The sequence below is a fragment of the Nomascus leucogenys genome, chromosome 14 (assembly GCF_006542625.1).
Source record: "Nomascus leucogenys isolate Asia chromosome 14, Asia_NLE_v1, whole genome shotgun sequence".
In the NCBI taxonomy this organism is placed as follows: Eukaryota; Metazoa; Chordata; class Mammalia; order Primates; family Hylobatidae; genus Nomascus; species Nomascus leucogenys.
In genome coordinates this window covers 39,225,555-39,248,925 of record NC_044394.1, presented here as the reverse complement: position 1 = coordinate 39,248,925, position 23,371 = coordinate 39,225,555, and the positions used below count along the sequence as shown (strand labels likewise).

General features: G+C 59.4%; 1 protein-coding gene across 4 annotated transcripts in view; it reads left to right on the top strand.

Moving 5' to 3' along the window:
- RAI1 (retinoic acid induced 1) overlaps positions 1-23,371 on the top strand; it is a 130,946-nt gene that overhangs the window by 106,023 nt on the left and 1,552 nt on the right. For all 4 annotated transcript variants that reach the window (XM_030827638.1, XM_003279862.4, XM_030827637.1 and 1 more), the window contains 3 exons: positions 6,450-12,018; positions 17,102-17,195; positions 22,896-22,945. In XM_030827638.1, the coding sequence (XP_030683498.1) occupies positions 6,466-12,018; positions 17,102-17,195; positions 22,896-22,945 (5,697 nt within the window). In that variant the 5' untranslated portion in view covers positions 6,450-6,465. The remainder of the gene's footprint in view (positions 1-6,449; positions 12,019-17,101; positions 17,196-22,895; positions 22,946-23,371) is intronic.

The following is a 23,371-nucleotide window of genomic DNA, read 5'->3' as shown; positions in this document are numbered from 1 at the left end:
GGTCCCATCTGACCCCTGTGCCAGGATCTGAGCCAGCCCCTTGGTCTTGCTGGCCCTGGGACTGATTGTGTCTGATGGCATCAGCCTGGCCTCGTGGGGGAAGGACAGGGGCTGTGTCCCCCAGCAGGACCCAGACAACTGCCTGGGCCACCAGACCCTGGCCCTGTTAACTGTCTGCGACCCAGCAGTCAGCACCCCCCACCCTTTTTCCCTTTTCTTCATTTTGGCAGAGACACGGAGAGGTGGTGATGCTTTTTGTTCAGTGGTGAATAAAGTGATCTAAAAAAAAAAATTATTGTCCACAAGAGAATTATCAGTACAGAACTGAGCTCCTCCCGGCAGCCTCCCCTGGGGGGCCTAGGAATGCCTGCAGCTGCTGTGGAATCCCCTGTTGCTCCCCCACACCTCACAGTGGAGGTGGGACGGCTGGCCGTCTGCCCCTCATCCCTGGACTGTGGGCCCGGCGGCCCAGGTCTCCCGGCCTCTTGATAGCCGTATCCCAGGAATCGGCACCAAGGGTCGGTGGGGTGGGAGTGGAGAGCAGAGCACAGCTTTAGAGTTAGGGGACCTGGGCACCTAGGCAGGGGGCCTGGCTGTGCCCATGAACAGCAGGTGGGGCCAGGCCAGCGGGTGGGCGTGGTTAGGCCCTGCAGTGATGCCATTCAGCTGGCTTAGCAGGTCTCAGCTGTCCCCACAGCTGGGTCCCTGGAGGAGACGGTGTTGGGGGCTGTGAGGGGAGGCTCCTCAAACATCTGGAGAGTCCAGATACCTCTGCTCCCCGCTCTGGTGCACTCTGAAGGGCCCAGAGCCCCCAGCCACACCAGGGCTCCCCCAACCTCAACTGAGCCTGGCTAGGGCTGCCCTTCTGCTTCTCACCCCATCACTGGCATCCTGATATTTGGGACCCCCACACCCTTTAGAGAGGGCATGTCGGTCACCGCATGGGATTCTTCCTTGAGCATGGGGGGGCCATGAATGAGGAGGGATGCATATCCAAGTGTCGCCCACAGGGAGTAGTCTGGAGGGGCTGCCTGGTCCTCTGTGGTTCCTGATGTCCTAGGAGGGTCCTCCATCTGCCCCAAGCAGGCCTCTCAGCCCGTGGCCCCTAACCTGTCCCAGAGGCCTATGGGCACCCGACCCTCTTGTCTTGTGGGCTCCTTGGAAACTCGCCCCCCTTCCTCCCATTCAAGCCGGGCCCCTAGGATATGGAATTGAGCCCATACGACAGCAGTGAATCTGGCAAACGATTTCTCATTTTCACCAAGTCTCCTGTATTGATTATTCATCACCCACAACAGATGGGGAGGCCCGAGGGGTTCCACCTTCTCCACCCCTGTCTGGACTCCTCCTCTGCCCTGTCCTCAGCTTCCAGAGCCCTGGTATACTCCGCCTTCGTCCTCAGGTTCCCAGTCTGCCCTGTCCTCAGCTTCTGGAGCCCTGGTACACTGCTCCTTCATTCTCAGGTTCCCAGGCCTTGAGTGGGTTGGGTTTTTACATTTTTTTTCTTGCAGCTACAAATCATGAAAACAGGCCATAAAATCACCTTGGGTAAGTAGGTGGGATGGAACCAGTGGCCTCGGAGCTGCTGCTGGGGATCAGGAAGTCCCCAATCCGTTTCTTTCTCCCTCTCTCCCTCAGTCTCCCCTCAGCCTCCCTCTCTCCCTTTCTTTTTTTTTTTTTTTTTTTTTTTTGAGACGGAGTCTCGCTCTGTCACCCAGGCTGGAGTGCAGTAGCACAATCTCGGCTCACTGCAAGCTCCGCCTCCCGGGTTCACGCCATTCTCCTGCCTCAGCCTCTCCGAGTAGCTGGGACTACAGGTGCCCGGCACCACGCCCGGCTAATTTTTTGTATTTTTAGTAGAGACAGGGTTTCACCGTGGTCTCAATCTCCTGCAATCGTGATCCGCCCGCCTCGGCCTCCCAAAGTGCTGGGATTACAAGCGTGAGCCACCACGCCCGGCCAGACTGCTCTCCCTTTCTCTTAGGAAAAAATTCCAGCCACCTCCTCCCAGCTGGGCTCCCTCAGGAGCCACAGCAGCTCTGGCCCACATTGTGCCCATTTCCCTGACTGGGGCCTCAAGCCTGGGGTCTGAGGAGGCTTTAGGCCTAGTGACCTCTCCCTGAGGCTGCCCAGGGGACAGTAGTTGCCTTGGTGACAGTGGGTGGCTGGTGACCATCACTGCCCATTAGTGGACCCACCCGAGGTGGGTCTGGCTGCTTAAAGATGAGGACAGAATAAAAATAAAAGCGAGGACCCTGGCCTGGGGCTCAGGGCGTCACAGGCTGCAGCTCAGCCCCTTGCCCCACAGCAGCTTTGGCTTGCGTCCTGCTCCAAGTGACTGTCCCTCCAAAGTGGGAGCCCCCCACGGGGGCTCAGGACAGGGGTGTCCACCCGTGGTTCAGTCACTGCCGCTGCTGCTGAGGGCGTCCTGCATAGCAGCTTCCCTGTGGGTGGGCTCTGCTCTGGGGTCCTAAGCAGGGCACTTGTCCTGAACCTCACTTTTTTCTGTAAAGGGGGAGGAGAGATTAATCAAACCATTGTACAAGAAAGCCACACACAGTAGGTGTTCTGCAGCCGCCTTGCTCCCGCCCCAGCAGTCCTGTAGATTTCTGGAGGGAAAGGACTGAGGTCTTTGCCTAAAAGAAGGGCTGTGCCCCAGGTGTGCCATGCTGCCGAAGGCCTTTGAGAGCCACTGGCCTTGCACCGGAGGGTAGCTGGGGTTTCATTGTGCCCCCACTATGTTCATGGCTTGGAGTGAGGACACCCATTGCTGTGTCAAGGGGAATCCTGATGCCCTGGGTGCTATGTGGCTCCAGCTCATGCTCCCCACTGTGCCTGGCCTGCCTCCTCTGTCCGGCGCTGAGAAGACTAAGTTCCAGGATCTGATTCTAAGGGTGAAGTGTTCATGTATCTGGTGCTTAGAGGATGCACTAGACTCCGCCCCTCCTGCCTTCTAGTTTCAGCAAGAACTTTGGAGATAAGGCCTGGACCAAGTGTCTGGGAGGAGAGGCAGGTTGGGGGGAAACAGATTGATGGGAATGAGTGGGGACCGTCTGGGCAGTGTGGTTGAGCTGGACCATGAGGAATGAGCCCAGTGGGTGGGGGGTGCCCTCCCTCGTCCCCACTCACCACCCCTTCTCCCTCCAGCCCAAGCCACAGGCCAAACCCACAATCCGCCCCCTAGGCCACTTCTTCCCTGCCTCCAGGTTCAAAGGTCACCATCGTTCTGCTGGGGGCGGGGCGGGGGGGGGACTCTTTCTGCCCCCTCCTCTCCTGAGGCCCGCCCAGCCCAACCCAACCCAGCCCAGCCCTGCTGCCCGCCTCTCGCCTTCTGTGTCCTGTCCTAGTGTTCTTGAAAAGTAATCATAATCGGCCGGGCGCGGTGGCTCACGCTTGTAATCCCAGCACTTTGGGAGGCCGAGGCGGGCGGATCACGAGGTCAGGAGATGGAGACCACGATGAAACCCCGTCTCTACTAAAAATACAAAAAATTAGCCGGGCGTGGTGGCGGGCGCCTGTAGTCCCAGCTACTCGGAGAGGCTGAGGCAGGAGAATGGCGTGAACCCGGGAGGCGGAGCTTGCAGTGAGCCGAGATCGCGCCACTGCACTCCAGCCTGGGCAACAAAGCGAGACTCCGTCTCGAAAAAAAAAAAAAAAAGTAATCATAATAATTAATAACAACAGAGCCCAAGCAGGCCTGAGGCAGCCCTTAAAGAGGCAGTGCCCCATTTTCTCCCAGCAGAGCTGGCAGTGGGACCTGGCTGGCACTGAGAGGCAGCCTGTGCCTTTGTTCCCATCCCTCCCTTTGCCTTGGGTTCCAGGGTGGTGTTGGGGCGAGCATTTTTGCCTGCGTTCTCCATCAGCACTGGGCTTCTCGTGTTTTAATTGAACTGTCTTTTCTTAGCGATAGATGCTTTCACCGCATCCAGCTGCTCGTGTGTGTTGGGAGACCTGCCTGTAATACAGCTCTGCTAAATTAAAAGACACAGCAGCTGGACCGATTAAACAGGGAGGGAGGGATGCAGACGGACAGGCAGGGAGGGGATACTGGTAATAGCACCCCCTCACTGTCTCTGTCTCTCTTTAAATAATGTTTCTGGTAATGTATTTTGGCGAATGTGAAAAATAAAATAAAATATAAAGCCGTAGAAATGTTAATGATATCCACAGGACACTCAGCAGGAAATGAGAGTGATCTGGGACTAATAAAAGCCGAAATGTAATTTGTGCAGATATACGAGGCGCAGCCTTCAGAGTGGTCCTGGGTTTGCACATTCTGGGCTCATAAACATGCACCTGGGGAGGGCAGGGAGCGGGTGCCGTGCCCTCGGCCTGGGCACAGGCTCGCCTGGGCTGCCCTGTGGCAGTCTGGCCAGGGCAGGAGCGTGAGGCTGCCCACCTGGCAGGGAGCTGCCAGACCAGAACCAAGTGCTGTCCCCAGCTCCTCTGGGTTGGCGCGTCGCAGCAGGAACCTCCTGTAATGTTTTTTTCCGAGCCGCCAGGGGTAGGATTGAAGTGGGTCAGAAGGGCGGGCACGCTGCTTGTTAGGGATGCCTGCGACAATCCAGGGAGAGGAGCTAGAGCAGAGGGAAAGTGGCTTTGATAAGCCGGTGGGCAGGGGCTCGCCTCGTAGGAAAGTGGCCGGCCCCCACACTGGGCTGGGTCTCCTGCATTCGTGGGCCAGGGCAAGCTAACTCCAGATAGCAGGAGAGGTGGTCCCAGGACTGGGCTGACGGGCTTCTGGGGGCCATCTGGCTACCCTGGGCTTGCCCTGCTCTCAGGCAGATGGAGGCCCTCTGTCCCCTTCCCTGCATCTGTCCCCAGACACTAAATGAGGAAGGCACTTGTGGTGGGGTCCGGGCCAAGGAAGAAGGGTGATTGGAGCAGCACCCCCAGCTCTCCCCCACTCCTCACCTTTCTGCCTCTTCCCTGTCCCCACCCCCCGCCGACTCTGTGTGCCTCTCCCTCTCTGTGCCCCTCTCCCCCCCTCTTTGTCCCTTCCTGACCCCTTCATCAACCTGGAATCTTTGTAGCCTGAGGCAAGCCACCCCTTCCTTTTGGAGCATTTGGGAACCAGCACTGGAAAGTCCCCTATCCCCTCCTGGGGGCCTGGGCCACGCAGGCTGAGCTGAGCCCCCTTCTTCCTGCCTCCGGGCCAGCATGGTTCTGGGTAAATCCCAAACCCTCTGGGACTCGGCCGATGGCCAGCCCCTCCGTGCATTTCCTCCAAAACCTGGGGCATTCCTCTTTCTTCCATCCCTCTTTGAGGGGTCTTCTGGGTGGCCAGGCCAGCGAGTCAGCTGGAGGAACCTTTACCCTGGATGCCGAGTGGTCAGATGCTCTGCTCTGAGAGGCTCCCCCAACTCACCCCGGGTCCTTTCCTGACCCAGGATTCTGCTCTGCAGGCAGGGGCAGGTTAGACCCCTGCCTGAGCCCCAGTCCCTAAAATCATAACCAGATGGGCTCTTGAGTGTTGCCTGCCCCAGCCCTCACCTGCGGAGGTGGGGAGGAGGAACTGGCCAGGAGGGACAGGGCTGTGTCACCCCATGCGGGTGGGGCTGGGCTGTGCCCTTCGATGGCCGTGGCTGTGGGACTGCATCTCTATTCCCATTAGTATGCACTCCCTCACTCTGGGCCACGTAATCTGTTTATGCACCTATGATATCAAAAACAGGAGGCAGGTGCTGCCGTCTTGCGTTCCTGGGAGTCAGAGGAGGGGACGTTTTATGTCTACAGTGGCTTGGCAGCCCCTAATCGATGTCTGCTAGAAGGAACAGACAGATTCCAGATGGCGTGGCAGTGATAGAGAAGGTGTGTGTGTGCATGCGTGCGTGTGTGTGTGTGTGTGTGTGAACATACATATGCTTGTGTGCGCGCATGTGCGTGTGCTCAAGCGGCCTCCCTGGGACAGGGGCAGACCTTCCTCAGTCCCCAGCATGGCTGGGTCATGCTTGAACACGGTCGCGAAGGGACTAGATTACAGGATCCAGCAGGCCCCAGGGGACGAGGGAGCGGGAATTGCTCTGCTAAATGCTTTTGAGCTGTCAGGAAGGGCGGGGAGTGGTGGGTGGGGGACAGTGGGGAGGAGCTGGCAGTGGGGGGGGGCGGGTAGCTCCCCAGTGACCTGTCGCTGGGCAGCCGGTTTTGCCTCCCGCATCGGTGGCCATCCTTGGCAAGGCTCAGCTGCAGGCGATGTGGGAGCAGGAATTACAGAGCACACCTCCCTGACACAGAAGTTGTCAATATGCACACAGCTGGTGGAGAGGCTCAGGCGCAGGGGGGAATATTAAGAGCTGCGCGGGGGAGCAGGCAGGGTGGGGAGGTGGGTGGGAGGGTGCTTTCTGAGGCAAAAGGAAGTGGCCCATCTGAATCGCTCATCCTCTGCCCCCTCCCTGCCCGTCCTCCCCTCTTCCCTCTTTCCCTCGCTCCCTCCCTTTTTCTTTTCACAGATAACCAGCCCGAGTCATGCAGTCTTTTCGAGAAAGGTGTGGTTTCCATGGCAAACAACAGAACTACCAGCAGACCTCACAGGAAACATCACGCCTGGAGAATTACAGGCAGCCGAGTCAGGCCGGGCTAAGCTGCGACCGGCAGCGGCTGCTCGCCAAGGACTATTATAACCCGCAGCCTTACCCGAGCTATGAGGGTGGCGCTGGCACGCCCTCTGGCACTGCAGCCGCGGTGGCCGCCGACAAGTACCACCGAGGCAGCAAGGCCCTGCCCACACAGCAAGCCCTGCAGGGGAGGCCAGCTTTCCCTGGCTACGGCGTCCAGGACAGCAGCCCCTACCCAGGCCGCTATGCTGGTGAGGAGAGCCTTCAGGCTTGGGGGGCCCCACAGCCACCACCCCCACAGCCGCAGCCACTACCAGCAGGGGTGGCCAAGTATGATGAGAACTTGATGAAAAAGACAGCAGTGCCCCCCACCAGGCAGTATGCAGAGCAGGGCGCCCAGGTGCCCTTTCGGACTCATTCCCTGCACGTCCAGCAGCCACCGCCGCCCCAGCAGCCCCTGGCATACCCCAAGCTCCAAAGGCAGAAGCTGCAGAACGACATTGCCTCCCCTCTGCCATTCCCCCAGGGTACCCACTTTCCTCAGCATTCCCAGTCCTTCCCCACCTCCTCCACCTACTCCTCCTCTGTCCAGGGTGGTGGGCAGGGGGCCCACTCCTATAAGAGTTGCACAGCACCGACTGCTCAGCCCCATGACAGGCCGCTGACTGCCAGCTCCAGCCTGGCCCCGGGGCAGCGGGTCCAGAATCTTCATGCCTACCAGTCGGGCCGCCTCAGCTATGACCAGCAGCAGCAGCAGCAGCAGCAGCAGCAGCAGCAAGCCCTTCAGAGCCGGCACCATGCCCAGGAAACCCTCCATTACCAAAACCTCGCCAAGTATCAGCACTACGGGCAACAAGGCCAGGGCTACTGCCAGCCGGACGCAGCCGTCCGGACCCCAGAGCAGTACTACCAGACCTTCAGCCCCAGCTCCAGCCACTCACCCGCCCGCTCCGTGGGCCGCTCACCTTCCTACAGCTCCACACCGTCGCCGCTGATGCCAAACCTGGAGAACTTTCCCTATAGCCAGCAGCCGCTCAGCACCGGGGCCTTCCCTGCAGGGATCACTGACCACAGCCACTTCATGCCCTTGCTCAATCCCTCCCCAACGGATGCCACCAGTTCCTTGGACACCCAGGCTGGCAACTGCAAGCCCCTTCAGAAGGACAAGCTTCCCGAGAACCTGCTGTCGGATCTCAGCCTGCAGAGCCTCACGGCGCTGACCTCACAGGTGGAGAACATCTCCAACACCGTCCAGCAGTTGCTGCTCTCCAAGGCTGCTGTGCCGCAAAAGAAAGGTGTCAAGAACCTCGTGTCTAGGACCCCAGAGCAGCACAAAAGCCAGCACTGCAGCCCCGAAGGGAGCGGCTACTCGGCCGAGCCCGCGGGCACACCGCTGTCAGAGCCACTGAGCAGCACGCCACAGTCCACGCATGCAGAGCCGCAGGAGGCCGACTACCTGAGCGGCTCCGAGGACCCACTGGAGCGCAGCTTCCTCTACTGCAGCCAGGCCCGTGGCAGCCCTGCCAGGGTCAACAGCAACTCGAAGGCCAAGCCCGAGTCCGTGTCCACCTGTTCTGTAACCTCTCCTGACGACATGTCCACCAAATCTGACGACTCCTTCCAGAGCCTGCACAGCAGTCTGCCGCTCGACAGCTTCTCCAAGTTCGTGGCAGGTGAGCGGGACTGTCCACGGCTGCTGCTCAGCGCCCTGGCACAGGAGGACCTGGCCTCCGAGATCCTGGGACTGCAGGAAGCCATCGGTGAGAAGGCTGACAAAGCTTGGGCCGAAGCACCCAGCCTGGTCAAGGACAGCAGCAAGCCACCCTTCTCGCTGGAGAACCACAGCGCCTGCCTGGACTCTGTGGCCAAGAGTGCGTGGCCCCGGCCTGGGGAGCCAGAGGCCCTGCCCGACTCCTTGCAGCTGGACAAGGGCGGCAATGCCAAGGACTTCAGCCCAGGGCTGTTTGAAGACCCTTCTGTGGCCTTCACTACCCCCGACCCCAAAAAGACAACTGGTCCTCTCTCCTTTGGCACCAAGCCCACCCTTGGGGCTCCTGCTCCAGACCCCACCACAGCAGCTTTTGACTGTTTCCCAGACACGACCGCTGCCAGCTCAGCGGACAGTGCCAACCCTTTTGCCTGGCCAGAGGAAAACCTGGGGGATGCTTGTCCCAGGTGGGGATTGCACCCTGGCGAGCTCACCAAGGGCCTGGAGCAGGGTGGGAAGGCCTCAGATGGCATCAGCAAAGGGGACACCCATGAGGCTTCGGCCTGCCTGGGCTTCCAGGAGGAGGACCGCCCTGGGGAGAAGGTGGCCTCATTGCCCGGGGACTTCAAGCAGGAGGAGGTGGGTGGGGTGAAGGAGGAGGCAGGCGGGCTGCTGCAGTGCCCCGAGGTGGCCAAGGCTGACCGGTGGCTGGAAGACAGCCGGCACTGCTGTTCCACCGCCGACTTTGGGGACCTCCCATTGCTGCCACCCACCAGCAGGAAGGAGGACCTGGAAGCTGAGGAGGAGTACTCCTCCCTATGTGAGCTCCTGGGCAGCCCCGAGCAGAGGTCCGGCATGCAGGACCCGCTGTCACCCAAGGCCCCACTCATCTGCACCAAGGAGGAGGTGGAGGAGGTGCTGGACTCCAAGGCCAGCTGGGGCTCTCCATGCCACCTCTCAGGGGAGTCCGTCATCCTGCTGGGCCCTACCGTGGGCACCGAGTCAAAGGTCCAGAGCTGGTTTGAGTCCTCTCTGTCCCACATGAAGCCAGGTGAAGAGGGGCCTGATAGGGAGCGAGCTCCAGGGGATTCCTCCCCCTCAGACGCCTCTCTGGCCCAGAAGCCCAACAAGCCTGCTGTGCCCGAGGCGCCCATCGCGAAGAAAGAGCCTGTGCCACGGGGCAAAAGCTTACGGAGCCGTCGGGTGCACCGGGGGCTGCCCGAGGCCGAGGACTCCCCATGCAGGGCACCAGCACTGCCCAAAGACCTCTTGCTCCCTGAATCCTGCACAGGGCCCCCACAGGGACAGATGGAAGGGGCTGGAGCCCCAGGCCGGGGGGCCTCGGAAGGGCTCCCCAGGATGTGTACTCGTTCTCTCACAGCCCTGAGTGAGCCCCGCACACCTGGGCCCCCAGGCCTGACCACCACCCCTGCACCCCCAGACAAACTGGGGGGCAAGCAGCGAGCCGCCTTCAAGTCGGGCAAGCGGGTGGGGAAGCCCTCACCCAAGGCTGCCTCCAGCCCCAGCAACCCGGCCGCCCTGCCTGTGGCCTCCGACAGCAGCCCGATGGGCTCCAAGACCAAGGAGACAGACTCGCCCAGCACGCCTGGCAAGGACCAGCGCTCCATGATCCTTCGGTCACGCACCAAAACCCAGGAGATCTTCCACTCCAAGCGGCGGAGGCCCTCTGAGGGCCGGCTCCCCAACTGCCGTGCCACCAAGAAGCTCCTCGACAACAGCCACTTGCCCGCCACGTTCAAGGTCTCCGGCAGCCCCCAGAAGGAGGGCAGGGTGAGCCAGCGGGCAAGGGTCCCCAAACCTGGCGCAGGCAGCAAGCTCTCTGACCGGCCCCTCCATGCGCTCAAAAGGAAGTCGGCCTTCATGGCGCCGGTCCCCACCAAGAAGCGGAACCTGGTCTTGCGGAGCCGCAGCAGCAGCAGCAGCAACGCCAGTGGCAATGGGGGAGATGGGAAGGAGGAGAGGCCCGAGGGTTCCCCCACCCTCTTCAAGAGGATGTCTTCTCCCAAGAAAGCCAAGCCCGCCAAGGGCAACGGCGAGCCCACCACAAAGTCCCCACCCCCGGAGACCCCCGATGCCTGCCTCAAGCTCGCCTCTCGGGCAGCCTTCCAGGGGGCCATGAAGACCAAGGTGCTGCCACCCCGGAAGGGCCGGGGCCTGAAGCTGGAAGCCATCGTGCAGAAGATCACCTCACCCAGCCTCAAGAAGTTCACATGTAAAGCCTCTCCTGGTAATCCTCTGAGCCCATCCCTTCCCGACAAAGACCGTGGGCTCAAGGGTGCTGGGGGCAGCCCAGTGGGGGTAGAAGAAGGCCTGGTAAATGTGGGCACCGGGCAGAAGCTTCCGGCTTCTTCTGGGGCTGATCCATTATGCAGAAATCCAACCAACAGATCCTTAAAAGGCAAACTCATGAACAGTAAGAAACTGTCTTCGACTGACTGTTTCAAAACTGAGGCCTTTACATCCCCAGAGGCCCTGCAGCCCGGGGGGACTGCCCTGGCGCCTAAGAAGAGGAGCCGGAAAGGCCGGGCAGGGGCCCTTGGACTCTCCAAAGGCCCGCTGGAGAAGCGGCCCTATCTTGGCCCAGCTCTGCTCCTGACTCCCCGAGACAGGGCCAGTGGCACACAAGGGGCCAGCGAGGACAACTCTGGTGGAGGAGGCAAGAAGCCAAAGATGGAGGAGCTGGGCCTGGCCTTCCAGCCCCCCGAGGGCAGGCCCTGCCAGCCCCAGACAAGGGCACAGAAACAGCCAGGCCACACCAACTATAGCAGCTATTCCAAGCGGAAGCGCCTCACTAGGGGCCGGGCCAAGAACACCACCTCTTCACCCTGTAAGGGGCGTGCCAAGCGACGACGGCAGCAGCAGGTGCTGCCCCTGGATCCCGCAGAGCCTGAAATCCGCCTCAAGTACATTTCCTCTTGCAAGCGGCTGAGGTCAGACAGCCGGACCCCCGCCTTCTCACCCTTCGTGCGGGTGGAGAAGCAAGATGCGTTCACCACCATATGCACTGTTGTCAACTCCCCTGGAGATGCGCCCAAGCCCCATAGGAAGCCTTCCTCCTCTGCCTCCTCTTCCTCATCCTCATCCTCGTTCTCCTTGGATGCAGCCGGGGCCTCCCTGGCCACACTCCATGGAGGCTCCATCCTGCAGCCTCGGCCCTCCTTGCCCCTCTCCTCCACGATGCACTTGGGGCCTGTGGTTTCCAAGGCCCTGAGTACCTCTTGCCTTGTTTGCTGCCTCTGCCAAAACCCAGCCAACTTCAAGGACCTTGGGGACCTCTGTGGGCCCTACTACCCTGAACACTGCCTCCCCAAAAAGAAGCCAAAACTCAAGGAGAAGGTGCGGCCAGAAGGCACCTGTGAGGAGGCCTCGCTGCCGCTTGAGAGAACACTCAAAGGTCCTGACTGTGCAGCTGCTGCTGCTGCCGGGAAGCCCCCCAGGCCTGACGGCTCAGCTGACCCAGCCAAGCAGGGCCCACTGCGCACCAGTGCCAGGGGCCTGTCCCGGAGGCTGCAGAGCTGCTACTGCTGTGATGGCCGGGAGGATGGGGGCGAGGAGGCAGCCCCAGCCGACAAGGGTCGCAAACATGAGTGCAGCAAGGAGGCCCCGGCAGAGCCCGGCGGGGAGGCCCAGGAGCACTGGGTGCACGAGGCCTGTGCCGTGTGGACCAGTGGCGTCTACCTGGTGGCCGGGAAGCTCTTTGGGCTGCAGGAGGCCATGAAGGTGGCCGTGGACATGGTAAGAGGCCAGCCCAGCCAGGGTGGGGAGTGTGGGGTTCCAAAGGACAGGCAGGCAGTCGGGGAGCCCCTTGTTTCTAGTGCTACAGTGTGGGCCAAATGTGTCTGCAGTCTCGGGACGATCTGCAGAGTCCTGAGCCTCTCTGGGGTGTGTGGGGGAAGTGGAGGCACCCATCTGGCTAAGGCAGGTCACACTCGCCTACCCCGTCCCAGGAGACTTCCCGCTGGGGCCGTATGCCCAGCCACCACCACTCTCCCACTCACCTGGCATCTTCAGGCTCCAGCCCCACCCGGAGTCCACTGGGCCCCTCCCCATGCTGTCACCGGAGATGCCAAGGCCCAGAGAACACGAGGACTCCCAAGATTGAACATCAGGGCTGCCCCAGGCGGTGCAAGAGCAAGTTGCCCACCCTCTGTTCCTGTCTCCGTTGCCTCTGGGATGAAGCTAAGGGCTCAGGAAGACCCTTTCTGGCGACACATGCTTGGTGCATGGACCCAGTCACAGGGTTCCTCCCTCTGCAGAACAGTCCATGGGGTCACACAGTCACAACAGGCAGGGCGGGGCAGGCCTGGACCCTCACCACTGGCTCTGAGACCAGCTTTGGAAGCCATAGTCACTGAGCACCAACGTGAGAGAGGGAACTCTGGGGCTGTGCCGCCATGCACCTTTGCGGCTGTGACCTGCCCTCTCTGTGCCTCCGTCCCCTCGCCCCTAACGTGGGTGTGAGGGTGCCCATGGAGGAGGGTTTGGGAGGGTTAAAAGGAGGGCACCTCCGAGCCCACCGAGCACAGCAGCCCTGTGATAGTGCAGAGGGGCCTGGTGGCTCTGGTGACAGCAGGGTGACGTTCTTGGTGTCACCACTTCCCCAGTACCATAGAGTACCTCTGTGCCCTTCTTATGGAGGGGCCAGTGGGGGTGGTGGAGTCCACCCCTCCCCCGGGGCCATGCTCCTGCCCCTACATTTAGCCCCGACTCCACTGTCTTATCCAGACTTCCGTGGAGTGACACTCCCAGCTCTCAGCGCTGTGTGGTGGCTCTCAGTGGGGACGCCTGCAGCATTCTCTGGCCCCTGCCCTGAGTCCCATCCCCTCCACTCCTTCCTTCAGCCTACTATGTGTGGCTGAGGTCACAGGGGAGCCAGAGGGGCTTGGCAGGGGTCTCCAGAGGCCCTGGACAAACACTGCCTGCATCTGAGTGATTCAGTGACCCAGCACAGTGGCCCCAGCAGGTGGCTTCGCCCCTCCCCCTGCCCAGCCTCCTCCCCCGTCGCTGCGCTGCCCACCTGTTTCTCGCAGTACATCCCTGCAGCCCCTCTGAGCAGCCCCTGCTCCTGACAGTTGCCGTGGCATTGCCTGGCCAAACCAAGGTCCCGGTGGGGGCCCACTGTGTTTGCCACCCACGCCTCCTAGTGTGTGTCTTGGGCACCTGTTTCCCACTGCCCATGGGGATGGTTGGAGACCTTCTCCACGCCCAGACGCCCTGCCCACCTCACTCCACCCTCCACCTCAGAGGAAGGCTGGCCCCGACAGGACTCCTGCAGGTTCGTGGTGTCGCGGGCCTTCCTTGCCCAGCAGATGGTGGCCTTGGGCCTCTTGCCTCTCCCCTTCCCAGTTACAATGATTTTTTGCCTCTCTCCTGCTTTCTCTCTCTCTCTCTCTCTCTCTCTCACACACACTACTGGCTCCTTCCCAGCGCCTTGAAACAGGTTCAAGTCTCTCCCGTCATCAAAAAATAATAACCCTCAGATCACCAGCCCCAGCCGGCTGCCACCTCCCCTGCTTCACAGCCCCATTCCTGAAAGCCTTGTCCCCACGGCGTCCTCGGTCCTGCAGCCTCACCAGGGGCTGCCTCCATGCTCCCCGACACTCACGTCCCACCAGGCTGAGATCAGATCGTCTCCACGTCCCCTGCAGCCAGCACTGGCCGGCTGAAGGGAGGAGGGGTCAGCCCTGAGCACCAACCGCCCCATCCTGTCCCCAGCCCATGGGTGTCTTACCGCCCATGCACACACAAGGTCCTGCTGGACTGAGGAAACAGTGTGTGTTGGAGAGGCGCTAGCTTCCCTACACCATATGGGGGCTGGAACTTGCCAGCCCAGCCCATGCCTGTCCGTTGTGCCATGCTCCAGAAATGGCCTGACAGCCTGCGCAACTAGGGCTGCCCCGGGAAGGTCGGAACCAGGAACACCCTGCCAGAGAGATGGGACATCCTGGGAGAATGGGCAGAGTCTGGGGCTTCCCAGGGTCACTTTTGGTTCACCACCCCTTCCTGCCTCAGTGGCTTGGGGGTGCCATGCTCTTTGGAGTCAGACCCTGGTTCAAATCCCAGCTCTGCCGAGGGCTAGTTCCATAGCTCCAGGCAAGTCACGCATCCTCTGAGAACTCGACAATGTCAAACCCCGTTAGCAGGATTGTGGGGTTCTGTGGATCATGTGGGACCTGCCTGGCATGTGGAAGGGGCTTGGGGTGCAGCTGCGTCCCTGGCCCCAGCACTGCCGCACCCCTCGGTACCTTGACCTCACTTTCGTGCTCTGGAGGTCAGAACCTCTGAGCCAGCTCTCAGGGATACCCTTTTTCCTCGATGGCCCTTTCTGGGAACTGCCCCCGCCTGCTATCTCTGAGCCCTGCCTGCCCTTCCCCCAAAGCCATCATAGACCCCTACCTCTCATCCAGATGGAGCCTGGCCATGGAATGCTTGGGGTGAGAGGGACCCATAGCGGACTCTGGGCATTGTTAGGGGGCTGGGTGGTGTCTGCAGAGGCTCCGCCTGTGGCAGGGTTTACATGCCGCCACCCCAGCCCTCCTCTTGGGTAGTTGGGGTCAGAAGGGCCTGAGGCCTCACTCTCTCTGCATCTCAGTTTCTTCACATCTAAAATGCTATTCAAATGCCTGCCTGAGGGTGGTTGGGGCCTCCGTGCAGTAAGTGGAGAGAAGGCTTCAGCCAGAGGACCGCCATATGCTTAAACATCCAGACACTGAGGGCCACTCACAGACAGTGGCCGGCTTGTGTTTCATCATCCCTTTTGGGTCAGGAATTGGGGACACTGGACCCCAGATCTCCAGGAGGCCATCCCAGACTAGGTGCGAAGGAGGCCTCAGCCCTGAGCTGAAAACCTGAAATTCTAGAATAAACCCCAGGCCCCACTCCCAGCGTGGGCAGCGGGGAGGGGAGTGTTCTGACATTTCTCAGCTGCTGTGGGTGGGATGGAGCACCCACCCTGAGCATGTGGGGTCCTGTGGGCCCCTACTCCAGCCTGGAGCCCTCAGGCAGGTTACTCAGCCTCAGCTCTCATTGGTAACCCGGGTAAAATAACAGTTATCCCATCATAAGGTTGCTGTGGGCATGAGACTTCCAGCCATGCCTGGCACATAGGAAGCTATTGTCGTTTGTTTCACTGGCTTTGCACCTGGGCACAGGCTGCCGCCCTCTCTGCTGCCTTCTCTACCTCATCCCTCGCCCCCAGCACGGTGGCACTGTGGCTCTGGCGCCTGGTGACTTATCCCTCCCCGGCCTCAGGTTTGCTTCACGCTTCCAAGGGCCTTCTTGGCGTGACTGTCCTGGCCACGTCCACTCCAAGCAGCTGGTCCAGGTGTGGGGCAGCCCCCAAGCTCAGCAGAGGACAGTTTTGAGACTTAGAGGAGGATGGCATCTCAAGGGATTACCACGTCACCGCCTCCTTTCACAGGTCTGAGAGCCGGTCCCCTGGAGGGTGCAGGTCTCATCCTAGGTAGAACAGTCCCAGCCTAGCTTCAGCGCTCCTGCTGCCAGAAAGGGTAGAAAACCATGCTGAATGCCTTCACTGTTGCCTGGAATGGGAGCCTCAGTTTCACCATCTGTAAAGTGAGATTAATGAAAGGGACCCACAGAGGGCTGTTAGAAAGACCCAGTAGGCGGCCAGGTGCGGTGGCTCACGCCTGTAATCCCAGCATTTTGGGAGGCTGAGGTGGGCGGATCACGAGGTCAGGAGATCGAGACCATCCTGGCTAACACGGAGAAACCCCGTCTCTACTAAAAATACAAAAAATTAGCCGGGCCTGGTGGCGGGCACCTGTAGTCCCAGCTACTGGGGAGGCTGAGGCAGGAGAATGGCGTGAACTCTAGCCTGGCCAACAGAGCAAGACTCCCTCTCAAAAAAAAGAAAAAGAAAAAAGAGCCAGTAGGCCGAGCGCAGTGGCTCACGCCTGTAATCCCATCACTTTGGGAGGCCGAGGCAGGCAGATCACCTGAGGTCGGGAGTTCGAGACCAGCCTGGCCAACATGGTGAAACACCGTCTCTACTAAAAATACAAAAATTAGCTGGGCATGGCGGCACATGCCTGTAATCCCAGCTACTCGGGAGGCTAAGGCAGGAGAATCACTTGAACACAGGAGGCAGAGGTTGCTGTGAGCTGAGATCACGCCATTGCATTCCAGCCTGGGCAACAGAGTGAAACTCTGTCTCAAAAAAAAAAAAAAAAAAAGCCAGTGGGCAAGGACACACACCACGCCCAGCACGCCGGAAGCATGCAGCAGATGCTGGCTGGTAGCCACAGCCATGGTAGTAACTGGCATCACTGGCCCAAGGGGGTCTCCCTACCCAATGTACCAGCCCAGGGGGTGTGAAATGACCCATGCTTGTGGGCATGTGTACCCCAGTGCTGAACCTCCTTCTGGTAGATTTTCAGGCACCATTTTGGAGAAGGGAGGCAGGGACCACAGGGGGACAGCCAGCCTGTACGGCTTTTTTTTTTTTTTTTTTTTGGAGACAGAGTCTCACTCTCGCCCAGGCTGGAGTACAGGCAGTGGCGTAATCTCGGCTCACTGCAGCCTCGACCTCCAGGCTGCAGCAATCCTCCCACCTCAGCTTTCTGAGTAGCTGGGACTACAGGCACACACCACCACCCCTCATTATTTTTTGCAGAGACAGTTTCACCATGTTGCCCAGGCTGGTATCAAACTCCTGGACTCAGGCGATCCTCCCACCTTGGCCTCCCAGAGTGCTGGGATTACAGGCATGAGCCACTACACCTGGCCTACCAGCCTGTAAAGCTTGAGGGCTGGGCTCCAACTGGAGACTCACCTGCCTTTCCTTTCTCTTCATCAGACGTGTTCCAGCTGCCAAGAAGCCGGGGCCACCATTGGGTGCTGCCACAAAGGATGCATCCACACCTACCACTACCCGTGTGCCAGCGATGCAGGTACGAGCCCGCCCAGGAACAGGAGGGCATTGGAGCCCATCCAAGCAGTCCAGGGGGACCCTCCCTGGGCACAACTCCCCAAACCCAGGCCCCATCTCACACTTCAGTTTCCATCCTCTCTTGCCCCAGCAATTCTTTTATCTTTCTCTCTGCCTAGACCTCTGCTGGGCAATGCCAGGGACATGGAAATGAGGCATTCCCCAGGCACCTGCTTGAGGAGTGCCCAGAGCAGTGAGGGAAGATAGAGGCATAAATCACAATGTGGAATGCTGTCTGCGGAGCCGTCATTGCCAAGGGGCAGGGAGGATCTCAGGCCTCAGAGAGAAAGGGGTATTGGGGGTTGGGCCTTTGAAGGATAAATAGGAGTTCACTCAGCAGAGACAAGGGGAAAAGCACTACTACAACAGCAAAAATCAACTGAGTTGGGGGTGATGAGGTTCAAAACAGACTGAGACCCGTGGAGCAACTGTGGAAGCTTTGAAGCAGGGTAACAGGGTATGGAGGTAGGCCCAAGCTCCCCCCATCCTCTCCCTGGTCCCTCCTCTCACTCATGTATTCATTTGTTCCGCAAGCATTTATTGAGCCCCTACTATCACTGGGCACACAGAATGACCCTGCATGGGCTGGAGCCACCCAGGAGCCCTTACCTTTATCGACCAGGTGGGGAAACTGAGGCTCAGAGACGTTCCTTATTTCATCCAGAGAAAGTAATTGCTTATAGTACAATATTAGTCATTGGAGACAACAATATTTTGGGAGATTTGGGGCCAACTTTGGCCTAGATTCAAACCCTAGTGGTGGGGGGGTGGTTTTCGTTCTTGTTTGAGACAGTCTTGCTCTGTCACCCGAGCTAGAGTGCAGGGGTGCAGTCATGGCTCACTGCAGCCTTAACCTCCTGGGCTCAATCATCCTCCCACCTCAGCCTCCTGAGCAGCTGAGACCACAGATGTGCGCAGCCACGCTGGCTCCTAGTAGTGTTTTTATTTTTATTTATTTATTTATTTATTTATTTACTTACTTACTTACTTACTTATTTTTGAGACAGAGTCTCACTCTGTCACCAGGCTGGAGTGCAGTGGTGCGATCTTGGCTCACTGCAACCTCTGCCTCCCGGGTTCAAGCGATTCTCCTGCCTCAGTCTCTCAAGTAGCTGGGACTACAGGCGTGCACCACCACGCTCAGCTAATTTTTGTATTTTTAGTAGAGATGGGGTTTCACCGCGTTGGACAGGATGGTCTCCATCTCTTGACCTCGTGATCCGCCCGCCTCAGCCTCCTAAAGTGCTGGGATTACAGGCGTGAGCCACTGCGCCCGGCCTCTAGTAGTGTTTTTAATGTGTGGTCTTGAGCAAGTTGGTCGATATCTCTGCACACAGTTTCCCCACCTGTATGATGGAGATGATAATAGCCCCTTCTCTGCAGAGCTGCTGGGAGGAGAGTGAAATAATGAACACTACCCACACAGTGCTGCCTCAGTCCTATTTTGGGTCCAGCCACTGTGACCTCTCCCCCTCACCCTCAGTCTCTCCCAACTCTGGCCTGGAAAGAGGTGAAGTCATAACCCACCTCCCAGTGGACAGAGCCCAGGCCCCCAGGCTCCCGTCGCTCTCCTAGCAGCCCCAGCTACTGCCTCCCCTCCTTACCTGATGCCCTGCTGGCTTTGCCTGGACAGAGGGGACCACAGCCTGTACCCCACCTGCCTAGTGAGTCCCCAGCCAGTGTCAGCCCAGCCGAGCTGCCCCAGGGAGGACACAGAGGACTCTGAGTGCTGACAGTTGCTTGGTGGGGGCTGAGCTGCCAGGGACATGGAGGATTCTCACTGGCTTCACCCTCCCACTCTGAGCAGTGTGAGCCAGAGTTTAACGTGGACCCTGCCACTTGCCCAGGCATGTGGCCACACTCCCCATAATAGCTGCCACGAGTCGCATTCCTCCTTCCACAGTGATTAACTTAGCGCCCGCTCCACTCCCAGCCCTGCTACAGGCCCATGTTGTTTCCAGCCATCTTCACAGATTGGCTGCCTCACCCACAGCATACAGCATGGCGTGGACAGTCCCAGGACTTAATGCCTTGGCTTTCTTGCTCCATGTCCTATGTTCTTTCTCCTACGCCAGCACTGCCCAGCCCCCCAAGGGCCTCACCCTTGAGTGGGACAGACAGCAAAACTGTGGTTCTTGGCCACAGTTAGGGAGACCAGACAGGAAGGAGAGAGTGTGCACTGTGGGAGAGGTTCATCCTGTCTGAACCAGGGAGAAATCTAGGAAGACTTCCAGGAGGAGGTGGCATTTAAGCCAGGCCTCAAAAGATCGGGGGAGCTGGGTAGCAACTGTTTAGCGGTGGGACTTGTATACTAGGCTTTGAGCAAGAGAACTTTTGTTTCAGATAAAATCCTAGAAGGATTCCTCATATAACAGGGATCCCTGTAGCGCCATGAAGATTGAGGCAGGAAAGGAACTGGGAATGCTGCAAATGGAGACATACACCTCAGAGACTGAGTTGGCACAGAATCCATGGGACTTGATGATGAGGGAGAGGGAGATGACAAGCCTGATGCCCAGCTTCCCCATGAAGGGGAGAAGTAGGATGTGGACGTGCAAATGGAGTATTAGCTGCTGCTGCAGAGCTACTGGCCCTTCCAGGTCCAGCTTCATGTCTCCAGCGCCAGCCCTTCATTAGTTCTCAAAAGGGTGTGAGTTGGCTGCAGGCTCTGCTGGGAGCAGGATGATCTAGGGTGGCCCCAGCTGGGCCAGCTTATCTGCTCCATGCAATCTCTCATCCTCCAGCAGGCTGGCCTGGGTGCATCCTCATGGCAGCAGCAGGGCTTTGAGAGAGTGGAGGTCACAGGGCCTCTCACAGCCTAGGTCCTGGACTTTACCACGTTCTGTTAGCCAAAGCAGGTCCCAAGTCCAGCACAGAGAAGTGCAGGCCACCTCTCCATGGGGTGAGCTGCAGAGCCACACCACAAAGGACCTGGGTGTGGGGAGGGGACTGGGCTGCTCTGCCAGGCCATCTACACACACGGCAGTTCACTTTGGCCACACGGCAGCAGAGGCAGCTGTGGACATGCTAAGTGTAGATAGCTGGGCTCAGGATCGAGTCTCACCCACCATCAGCAAGAGAGGGCTCATCAGATCCCTGGAAGGGACAAAATAGCAGGGTTGTGTTCACCATGGAACAGCTGGCTGAGGAGGGTGGACCCCTGGGAAGCTGAGGAACAGCTGCCAGAGAAGGCGAGGGAGAACAAGTGAGCTCGAGAGTGAAGGCAGGGAGGGCGGGCACTTGGGGTGCAGGGAGGGCCCCCAGGGTGACTCCGCCAGCCAGGCGGTGGGGGAGGTGGGAGTGAGAGGGCACTGAAGGAATGGGCCAGTCAGGCTGATCTGATGTCTGGCCAGGGAGGAGCCCCAGGCCTCTGCGTTAGGCACTGGGACTGCAGGGCACCAGGGCTGCCCACTGGCTGCCAGCCTCTGCCCTGCACTGTGCTGTCCTGGCCTACTCATCCTGCCCCCTTCCAATCCTTGTTAAGGAACCCACTTTGGAGACAAGCAGTGACTGAAGAGCAGGCAGAGGCTGCTACACCACAGTGTCCTGTCTGAACCTTTCCCCACTCGGGCCCTGGGGCCAACCTGTCAGTGAGTGCCCAGGTTCCCCAGGTGCAGGCACCAGGTCAGGAGCCAGATCATTGAGGATTGGCCTTGCCCAGTGACTCCCGCCCCGTGCCCCATGTGGGGTGGTGCTGGGGCAGTGCTGAGGGAGCCAGTTTGGGAGTGGCGACCTCCTACCCTCAACTTCCCTTGGTGGGAGTGCCTGCAGCTACCCAGGCATACCGGGGACAGGCCTTCGGTTTTAGCCCAGTGTCTTTGGAATATCTAGTTCAGCCCCAGAACCGCATCTGGCTTGCCTGAGCCAAGGGAAGGGGAACAGCCGTGGCACATCTCCAGCTGCTGGCCCTGAATGGCAGTTTCCAGGTCCGTGGCACCCCAGCTTCTGGAGACAAGGGGAGACCGCCTCAGAGAGGCCTCCTACCGCCCAGCCCTGCCCTCAGGGCTGCAGAGCTGTCCCCACCCTGCCTTGTGGCCACCACCCTGTCATGATGCCATTGCACAGAGCCACCTCCAATGTGAACAGGAAGATTGTGTTGGAGAGAGCACCAGCCTCCAGCTACTTTTGGGTCTGGGGTTCAGAACAGTAGCTGGTGAGGCTTTGGGGTAGGGGAGCCCAGAAGGGGACTAGGGACTAGGGGGTCCCTGGGGGAAAAGCCAGCTTCTCCCTAGAAGGCAGCAGGCAGGGGAGTGGGGACTCCCTGAGATAGCAACACATCCCGGGCCTAGGTGGGCATAAGCACTGGCCATGCTCGGTTGTCCTCTCTGCCCCTGCCTCCTGCACCCACTGCATGCCACACATGTGCAGGGTGGTTTATTTTTAAATTTTATTTTGTTTTATTATTTTATTTTATTTTATTATTTTATTTTAATTTAATTTTATTTTATTTTATCTGAGACAGGGCCTGGCTGTGTTGCCCAGGCTGGAGTGCAGTGGTACAATCACAGCTCACTGCAACCTCCGCCTCCCAGGCTCAAGTGATCCTCCCGCCCCAGCCTCTCGAGTAGCTGGGACTACAGGCATGCGCCACCATGCTGGCTAATTTTTGTATTTTTGATAGAGATGAGGTTTTGCCATGTTGCCCAGGCTAGTCTTGAACTCCTGGACTCAAGCGATTCATTCACCTCATCCTCCCAAAGTGCTGGGATTACAGGCATGAGCCACTGCTGCTGCCAAGGTGGTTTCTATACACTCCCATCCTCAATCTCCATGATAGGCATACAGTAGGTGGCATAATGCCCATTTTACAGATGTGGAGACCGAGGCTCAGAGGAAGTAGCAGATGCTCAAATCCAGGCTTGCAACACCGCTACCAGTCTGTCCACAGGGGTTCATGACATGCTCACTGGAAGTTAGTGAGCTCTTCCAGTGGCTGGGCATACATCCAGGGAAGAAGATAGAGCTGGTGCCCTCTGGGAGCTTGCCTGCCATTGGGGAAGAAACAAGGAGCAAGGCTGGGTGCGGTGGCTCACGCCTGTCATCCCAGTACTTTGGGAGGCCGGGGCGGGTGGGCCACCTGACGTCAGGAGTTTGAGACCAGCCTGGTCAACATGGTGAAACCCCGTCTCTACTAAAAATAGAAAAATTAGCCGGGTGTGGTGGCGCATGCCTATAATCCCAGCTACTCGGGAGGCTGAGGCAGGAGAATCGCTTGAACCCGGGAGGCAGAGGTTGCAGTGAGCGGAGATCCCGCCACTGCTGGGTGAAAGAGTGAAACTCCAGCTCAAAAAGAAAAAGAAACAAGGAGCAAGACAAGATCACACAGGCCAGTCTCTTAGGAGGCAGTGACAAGTGTGGTTGGCAGAATAAGGCGGGAGGGAGGGAGGGACTGCCTCAAGTGAGGAGGGGTGGCGCGTGGAACTCGGGGAAAAGCTCTCCGCGGAGGAGGTGAGGTGAGTCAAGACTGCCAGGCCAGGAGCCACACCCGCGCCCTGGAGTGGAGTGTGGAGGGTTTTGTGCAGGATCTGATTAACCCTTTGAAAAGAGCCCCTGAAGTCTGGAGCCTCGCGGGCAGTGCAGCTCTCCTCCTGGTTGCAGACAAAACCCCACAGCTGTGAGCCCCCGCCCTGTCCTAACCACCGAAACTTCTCTTTGGTCACAGGTTGCATATTCATCGAAGAGAACTTTTCTTTGAAATGTCCCAAACATAAGGTAGGGGACCACAGTGTTTTGTAGGGGGAGGGGTGTCAAGCGGGAGAGGAGCCCCACCTCGCACCTCCTTCACAGTCCCCTGCCTCGTTGGCTGCGCAGCCCCGCAGGGCCCAGCCCTAGAGGGAGGGAGCCCCCGCCGCCGTCCTGCTCAGGTCCCTGTCCACTTGCGCGCTGCCGCCGCCGCCGCCGCCGAAAACCTGCAGGCGTCGGGGCATGGGCAGCCAGGGGCTGGAGGGCGTCCCTGGGACGGCCTCCCCGCAGCTCCCCAAGATAGGTGACAGAGTGGGGCAGGCGGGGGCGCGGGACGGTGGCACGGAGGTGAAGGTGAAGGTGGACGGGGTGGGGCCAGAAGGGGTGGTGCCGACGGCCTTGGGCAGAGACACCAGCCGCGCTCTCGGGTCGCCTGGGTCTGGGGCCTAGGGGACG